This window comes from Triticum urartu, chromosome 5 (assembly GCF_003073215.2).
Source record: "Triticum urartu cultivar G1812 chromosome 5, Tu2.1, whole genome shotgun sequence".
NCBI classification, from domain to species: domain Eukaryota; kingdom Viridiplantae; phylum Streptophyta; class Magnoliopsida; order Poales; family Poaceae; genus Triticum; species Triticum urartu.
This window is the reverse complement of record NC_053026.1, coordinates 350,339,699-350,348,830: the sequence shown is the minus strand read 5'-3', so window position 1 is coordinate 350,348,830 and position 9,132 is coordinate 350,339,699. Positions and strand designations below refer to the sequence as shown.

Genomic DNA, 9,132 nt, shown 5'->3' with positions numbered 1-9,132 from the left:
TTAAAATCCACTAATTGAGGAACATTTATTCAATTCTGTGAACTTTTTTTAAATTCACAAACTTTTCTCTATATCTTTGATTTGTTTTCAAATCTTTCGACATTTTTCATCTTACAATTATTTTGAAAGTACTATAAAAAAATCGAATGGAATTTTTCGACCAACTACCGAAAATAAATCAGAAGAAAACTACTTGCTCCATCCCATAATATAACATTGTTTGGCAAGCCGTCTTTGGTTGCAAAACGATCTTATATTATGGGATGGAGGGAGTAGCTTCTTTTAGATAGACGAACAAAGAGAAAACCTAGCTGGTGAAAGCAAGCGAGCGGGTGAGCCAGGTGGCTCAATATTGGGCCGCCGCCCACTAGCATCAAGCTTAAGGTACACACATGTGGGCTAGCCCATTTAGAGGTTAAGTACTCGAGCACGTAAAAAAATGGCCTAAAAGACCCGAGCCAGCTAGAGATCGACCTCGTGACGCTCCGCTCGTGAAGTGAAGAACCTGACCAATCAAGCTGGCAAAAGCTAGTGATTTGTATGCAGTGCAAGAGTTTAAAGTATCGAACATCTTTCAAGTTTTCACGAATAATTCAATAAAATAAATGGAAAATTCTGCACAAAAATTGACAGACGCAAATACATTTTTAAAACCATGAACATTTTTTTCCAAAAAATGTGAACACATTTTGAAATTCGAACAAACTTTTGAAACTTGAGCAATTATTGAAAAGATGAACAAAATTTTTGAAATTCCTAAAAAAATATTTTTTTGAAAATATACATCGAACATTTTGTAATACATGCAAAACAATTTTTAAATACATATAATATACGCACAACGATTTTGAACTCCACAGTGAATATTTTTGTGATATACCCAGAACAAAATTTTAATATATGTTGAATTTTTTTGTAATATACTCTGAACAATTTTTAACTACACATTGAACATTTTTGTGATATACATTGAACATTATTTCAATACACAATGAACATTTGTGTGATATACGCCGAATTTGTTTGAGTTGTGAACAAAATTTAAAAACCTTGACTTTTTCTAAAATCACTACCAAAATTTGGAATTTTAAACATTTTTTGAAAACAAAGGATATAAAATAAAAACAAAATGATAAAATAAAAATATAAGAAAAAAAATGAAACTGAATCAGAATCAGAAAAGAAACCGAAACAAAAAAAGCAAACAGAATTTTTTTTGGAAATTTGGTTAAAAAAAATACCGTTTAAAGGAACCTGCTAGAAGGTGAAGTCGGCCGGCCCATCGCATGGCAGACGACGTGCATCAGGAGGCGAGCAGATAGAGTTTTGATCATGCCATGTCACACTTTCTGGCCCCAAAACCGCCTAAAATTGATGCAAAACCACCTAAGGGGGAGATTTACCCGGTTTTAAGGAATTGGGGGTTAAGATCATACCAAATTTGAGTTCAGGGGGTATTTGTCCCTCAGGCTACATTTGAGGGTGAAAAATAGACTTCTTTCAGAAAGGAGGGACATCAACGAGACGGCCCGCTTCGTTCGCTTGTGCGTGCGACTGAGTTCCTGGCCCAATGAGCCGCCCCTTCTAGTTTATCGCCCTTCTAGCGTCTGTGGCCCAATGAGACGGTATAATATTGAGTCTGTCGCCCTTCCTTCCTCCCCCTCCACTAGTTCCTCCACCAAAAACTAGGGTTAGGGTTAGGGCGGCGGCGGCGGCGGCGGCTTTATTTCCGATCGCGATCGCCATGGCCACCGGAGGCGCCCCAAAGCCGGAGGAGGAGACCGTCGTCTTCCCCGATTGGGTGATGCTGGAACGCATCTTCCGCAAACGGAGCCACGACGACCTAGACGCTGCTGGTGAGGCCGTCAACAAGAACAAGACCGCCGCTCCAGTCAAGATTGACAGCGGCCACTCCTGCTTCGTCTCCTTCACCCTCGCAGCTCCTCCAGGGTCCTCCTACTTCAACCTCCATTGGCCGGAGAGACAAGGCTCAGAAGAACTCCTTGCCTTCGTCCGGGCAGTCGACAAGAACCTTGTCCTCTTCGACATCTCGATCCCCGACCGGATTCGCTACAGGGACGCTCCGCCAGATCTGTTCGTCTACACGGCCTCTGCTCCTCCCCCCCCGGTGCAGCAGCTTCCTCGGCGCAGCACAAAGCGGTTCCTGGCTCGTCAGTTCACCACCGGCATTCTGCAGCTCAAAGCGGAGCACTGCTACATCGTTGCCGACCTCGATGTCCACCTCAAGAAAGAGGGCGCTAGTGCTGAACTCTGTGTCTTCAACTCCGGCGCCAACGATTGGAGAATCATCACCGAGGTGCTTGCTGATAAGCTCCCTGACCTCTGGTTTACCGATGATGTGTTTGCTTTCGATGGCCGTTTCCTTTGCTGGGTGGACTACTTCAGCGGCGTTGTGCTATGCGACTTCTCCAAAAATGTGGACTCCCAGGTGCTCCACTTCGTGCCTTTTCCTGGAGGAATCAAATACCCTGATGACGCACGGTTCCCGAGGTACTTCCCAGGGAGGTTCCGAAGTGTGTCCATCAGCCAAGGCATGATGCGCTATGTCCATATTGACAATGACTTTCATCAGACAGTCCACAGTGGCTGGCGAGGGATTGCTCCTAAGAGAAGCAAACGGCGGCAGAAGCAGCTAACCCACAAAATCACCATTTGGACGTTGAACTCCAAGTTCGAGTGGGAGGTGCATTGTGAGATCAACCTGGATTGTCTCTGGGCACAACCTCGTTACCGAGGTCTGAGCTTACCTCGGCGTCTTCCTGAGTTCCCAGTCATCAGCATGGATGACCCGGGTGTTCTGTGCTGCCTGCTGAGGGCGAAGGAATTTGCTGGCAAGGAGTGGATGATCATGGTTGACATGAACCATGCGGATCTGCAGTCATGTACTGATGTGAATGTAGAAGACAAGTTCTCTAATACCACCCAACTTTCAACTGTCTTCTCCAAATACCTTCAAAAGGCGAACAGGTAACTGGCTACAAGAAGCTCCCTTAATATTCAAATGACATCTTTCTCCGTTGGGCTGTTCCAGTGTTTGAGTTGTAGCTGCTTCAGTTGTGTAGAGATTCCAATATGGACTCCCTCCGTTCGTAAATATAAGTCCTTTTTAGAGATTCCAATATGGACTACATACAGAGCGAAATGAGTGAGTATAAGCTTTGGTCCTTCTGCCATCAAGTTTTCCTTAAGAGTCTAGAGTCCTCTATTTCTCCTTATTGGATCTTTTGCTCTTTACATGGGATTGTCCATTATCTGTACAAATGGGACTGTAATTCTTTCAGCAGCCTTCTGTCGCCACTAGCATGGTGCTATTTTGAAGTGAATTCTTGGAACCATATTATTTTGATTGCTGTTGTAAAGCATAAAACTATATTGTCCTCTAATTTCTGTAGGGGGGACAAGCGTCTATGAAGCTTTATTAGCACATACTTCTCTGTTGGCAAAATTTCTTTGGTTTACTTTGGGTCAATCAGGTCACATCTCTGACTGATTCTGTTAGAATCCTTTTGTTTGAGATAGCGTATACCATGGTTTTTAAGGCAGTAAAGTGTCCTAAGGCGTTCTACCCCTGCTCTGACGCCTAAGCGGGCACCTGAGCACTAAGGCAGACTAAGCGCCTAAAGCGGGCAGATTTCCAAGGCGCTGCCAGGGCGCCTAAGCGTCCTAACGCAGACGCCTTAAAAACCATGGCATATACTTTTATATCGTCTAACTGAGTGCTGGCCATGGTGGAGCTTAGTGTAGACCAACAGGGCCCATGCCCCCCTCCCCCCCTTAATTTTTCCATCCATCGAAGAAAATGCTATTAATTTGGTTCCCTTCGAGTAATGGCCCCCTCTTGAATTATGCTCAAGCTCTGCCAGTACTGGGCCAGTGAGCCATTCTCTTTACACGGGAGTGCCATTAGCTAAAACCCCTGTAGTATTAGCTTTGCTGGCCTTCTCATGTTACTGTCTTACTCTTGATTCTGGCTACAACCCTTCTGATTGTTTTCTCTATCCTCTCATGCCTCATTTCATTCTCTCACGCCTAATCCGACATTGGTACGGCTGGACTGTGGTGAGGACTCCAATTTTTCTCGAGTATGCTGCCCTGTCGCCGCGTTCAGCCTCTTGTTACACCTGAACACACACACACACACCCATGCCTGGCTGCAGCATGTTTGCTACCAGTCCCTGCATGTCAGTTGTAGTCCTTACCAGAGGCTGTGCCTGCTCATTGAGGCCACACCGCAACGCCATGGCTATGTGGTGTTCTGAATATTATGTCAAGCTAGGCGATGACATTACCATCTGAATCCATGTCAAATATATGATGCAAATTGCATTTGCATTAATATTGAGTGCAGAACTATTTTCTTTACCAATATACTCCACTGCAATGCCATTTGTCTTTCTTGTTTGTCTTTTTTTAAACTACCCTTTTCAAGTGACAATTCATCTTATCTGTTTATACTGTTCGCAAACAACATACTCAGATGTTCAGATGGTGTATATATCTGAGTTATTTTTATTTCTATTTTTGAAGGGATGGCATGGGACAACATTGAGCTAACTTCATTGAAATGCAAGTCTGCAATATGAAGACCTGTAATCTGTGACTGAAGGTGAACACTTTGCGGATGCTCAAATCAAAGATGTTGTTTGTCATGACGCGGTGCAGGCAGAAACAGTTTGATGAATGTACTGATGAAATCTAATTGGAGTAACGCTACATGTGTTCTGGATCATTTAATCATATGTTTTAGCGTTAAAAGTATGAGATTGAATATCTTTTCTTTCATGAAAATTGAATTGAGGGCAAGCACAAGGAAAAAAAATAGTGCTAGACATTATTTTTGGTTTTCTTATCGAGGCCAAAATGTCTTAATTACAGAGATCTTCCAATAATTTTCTATTGGGGGTTCTTCCATTCCTTTTTTTTGAGGAATTATGACAGTGAGGGAAGCTCCCCACTGACCTTTATATTTCTCATTCCTTTTATTGAGCACAATGATGTGAATCAGGCTTTAATAAGTTCTAATACGCAGCGGCACAATTCATGCTCACTTGTACTCCCTCCGTTCCTAAATATAAGTTTTTCTACATATGGAGCAAAATGAGTGAATTTACACTCTAAAATATGTTTATATACATCCGTATGTTTCGTTCCTAAATATAAGTAGTCAATTGTTGGAATGTCAGCTCTTCCTCGATCTCGCTACAATAAAATATGGGTCCCACTTAATCCTAATAGTTCTTATTTTCTCTAAAATTATTCGCTTGCTTACTCCTAACAAGTGAGGTCCACACCTATCATTGTGAGATAGATAGAGTTGACATGTGGGTATAGGGGTATTTTGTCATATAACATGGTCAACGAGTTTGACCTGACAATAACAATGTCTAATGGCATTTCTGAGCAAACATCTAATGGAATGATGGCAATTTTCAGATATCTAATGGCATTTTTGAGAAAACATCTCATGGAACGATGGCATTTTTGAGCGTTTGTAATTTCTAGTGGCAAAACTGAGCAGTGAGACTAATGGCATAAATGATAAAAACCCTTTAATCTATCTTCACTTAGCTCAAAAAAAAACATTCACCACACCTAATACCAAAATAAAAGTTCCACTAGAGATGCAGTGTCATGTGCCGTTGAAATGAAATGCACCGAGCACATTCATATTTATCCTAGATCAATTTTCAGCATGAACTTTTTCCATCCATCGCTGAATTAATTACGATCATCAGGATTTCCTGTACCACAAAAAACTCAATTAGAAAAACACAACTTTGTTTCTGCTATAAGGAAATTCATCATAGTGGCAAAGGGTGCAAAATATGAGACCAAAAATGCGCATGAAAACCTGGCAATGATCTGTTCAAATAAACAATACAAGTTCTCAAAGAAACTATGTCAACTTTCAAGAAACACTTGATGAAGAAACAACATGACAACAGTATTAACAAAATCTTGAATAGGAAAGGATGTTCTAAACAACAGCAGGTTCCCATGAATTATGATTTTGAATGCAAAGAAGATAGCTACAAGAATTTCTTGTTCTCAATACAAGTCTATTGTGGATAATAACACACATGTCCAGGATATTTTGTTACAACAAAGGATATATGGTAGGCTGACCTGATATATGTATGGCAAGAAGAAATCAAGGATTTCTCAGAATTCAACCAGAAATGATCATCAATATTTTTCCCTGAAGAACGATGTCAACCGCGTCAATTCCTAAAAGATGTATAAAGAAGTTTGTTTGTTTACTTGGTTTAGAGGAAGAACCCAATAAATAGGGCAAGCTGTCATAGCCCTAGAATTTGGTTGCAGATAGTGGCATTGCATCCATGCATCATGTCTAAAGTTATGTGAAATTGAAATGGGGATTGATCCAATGAACCCAAAATGCCTTCATCAATGTTTGATATTTTTGGCAAGGCTTTGAGTCCAAACAAAAAATGGTGAACATTTTTGTGAAATATTCTGGGCACTGAATTTAAATCATTACTGTATTTTGCATTTGGAATTATATTCATAATATATAAGAATATATTTTCAAAAGCCCTGAAATATTTTATGTGCATCTGGAAATGACCAATGTGCAACATACAAATATTTAGAGGAATCTTTGGCACTAATTGAAGTCATTTTGATTTCAAACAGTGGCAAATAAATAAAAAGAAAACAGAACAAAATAAAACAGAGCAGAAACCTCACCTGGCTTACCTGGCCTGCTCCTGTAGCAGAGGCCTAGCCCACCAGGTGCCGTCGTCCTCCTGGCGCCAGTCGGCCAGGCGCGTGGGCGACGCGCGCGCACGCACGCACGGCACGCCACGCCACCAGGGTGCCTGCCTGCCTCCTCCTGCCAGCGAGACGTCGCGAGCACCGCCCGGAGCCGTCTGGCTCTTCCTCTCTCTTCCTGGAGCTCTTCCCCCTCCTCTGGTTCTCTCGCCCTTGCTGTTCCCCACCTCAACGAACCGCGCCGCCGTGACCGACGAGCTCCACCATGGTCGCAGCCACTCCCTCTGTGACGCCCCCGGTTTGACCGTACACTAATCATACACGCAAACGTGTACGATCAAGATCAGGGACTCACGGGAAGATATCACAACACAACTCTACAAATAAAATAAGTCATACAAGCATCATATTACAAGCCGGGGGCCTCGAAGGCTCAAATACAAGAGCTCGATCATAGACGAGTCAGCGGAAGCAACAATATCTGGGTACAGACATAAGTTAAACAAGTTTGCCTTAAGAAGGCTAGCACAAACTGGGATACAGATCGAAAGAGGCGCAGGCCTCCTGCCTGGGATCCTCCTAACTACTCCTGGTCGTCGTCAGCGGGCAACACGTAGTAGTAGGCACCTCCGGTGTAGTAGGAGTCGTTGTCGACGGTGGCGTCTGGCTCCTGGGCTCCAGCACTGGTTGCGACAACCAGGTAGAAGGGATAGGGGGAAAAGAGGGAGAAAGCAACCGTGAGTACTCATCCAAAGTACTCGCAAGCAAGGAGCTATACTACAAATGTATGCATTGGTATCAAATGGAATAAGGGTATCATATGTGGACTGAACTGCAGAAAGCCGGAATAAGGGGGGATAGCTAGTCCTTTCGAAGACTACGCTTCTGGCAGCCTCCGTCTTGCAGCATGTAGAAGAGAGTAGACTGAAGTCCTCCAAGTAGCATCGCATAGCATAATCCTAACCGATGATCCTCCCCTCGTCGCCCTGTGAGAGAGCGATCACCGGTTGTATCTGGCACTTGGAAGGGTGTGTTTTATTAAGTATCCGGTTCTAGTTGTCATAAGGTCAAGGTACAACTCCAAGTCGTCCTGTTACCGAAGATCACGGCTATTCGAATAGATTAACTTCCCTGCAGGGGTGCACCACATAACCCAACACGCTCGATCCCATTTGGCCGGACACACTTTCCTGGGTCATGCCCGGCCTCGAAAGATCAACACGTCGCAGCCCCACCTAGGCACAACAGAGAGGCCAGCACGCCGGTCTAAACCTAAGCGCACAGGGGTCTGGGCCCATCGCCCATAGCACACCTGCACGTTGCGTACGCGGCCGGAGAGCAGACCTAGCAACCTCCATTACAAAGGAAGTCACGTTACGCGGTCCAACCCGGCGCGCGCCGCTCAGTCGCTGGCGTCACGAAGTGCTTCGGCTGATACCACGACGTCGAGTGCCCATAACTGTCCCCGCGTAGATGGTTAGTGCGTATAGGCCAGTAGCCAGACTCAGATCAAATACCAAGATCTCGTTAAACGTGTTAAGTATCCGCGAACATCGACCAGGGCCAGGCCCACCTCTCTCCTAGGTGGTCTCAACCTGCCCTGTCGCTCCGCCTCAAAGTAACCATCGGGGGCCGTCGGGAACCCAGGCCCACCTCTACCGGGATGGAGCCACCTGCCCCTTCAGCCCCCATCTCCGAACAGTATCACAAGTAATGGAACATGTATAAAGTGTATAGTATATGCCCATGATCACTTCTCGAAGTGATCACGGCCCAGTAGATAGCATGGCAGACGAACAAGAGTGTAGGGCCACTGATGGAACACTAGCATCCTATACTAAGCATTAGGATAGCAGGTAAAGGTAACAACAGTAGTAGCAAGGACAGGCTATGCATCAGGATAGGAATAATGGAAAGCAGTAACATGCTACACTACTCTAATGCAAGCAGTATAGAGAAAAGAGTAGGCGATATCTGGTGATCAAAGGGGGGGCTTGCCTGGTTGCTCAGACAAGGAGGGGTCGTCGGTGACGTAGTCGACCACAGGGGCATCAGCATCGTCATGGGGTCTACCGGAGAGAAGAGGGGGGGGGGAGAAACAGTAAATACATAGCAAGCAAGTGCATAACAGGACAACAGGCAAAGCTAGACACGTTCTAACGCGGTATGAGGTGATACCGGTGAAGGGGGGAAACATCCGGGAAAGTATTCCCGGTGTTTTGCGTTTTCGGGCAGAGGAGCCGGAGGGGGAAAGTTACGAGTTCGATAGGTTAGGGAGGTGTGGCGGACAAACGGGTTGCGTATCCGGAATCGTCTCGACGTTCTGAGCAACTTTCATGTTGAAAATATTTTAATCCGAGTTACGGATTAGAAGAT

The 9,132-nt window shown here is 44.4% G+C and overlaps 1 protein-coding gene across 1 annotated transcript; it reads left to right on the top strand.

The window, feature by feature from the left end:
* Positions 1-1,646: 1,646 nt before the first annotated feature.
* Positions 1,647-4,627, top strand: LOC125508965. Its single transcript, XM_048673790.1, has 2 exons — positions 1,647-2,988; positions 4,549-4,627. The coding sequence occupies exons 1-2, from the start codon at positions 1,745-1,747 to the stop codon at positions 4,568-4,570; spliced, it is 1,266 nt and encodes a 421-aa protein (XP_048529747.1). The 5' UTR covers positions 1,647-1,744; the 3' UTR covers positions 4,571-4,627.
* The last annotated feature ends 4,505 nt before the right edge of the window (positions 4,628-9,132 follow it).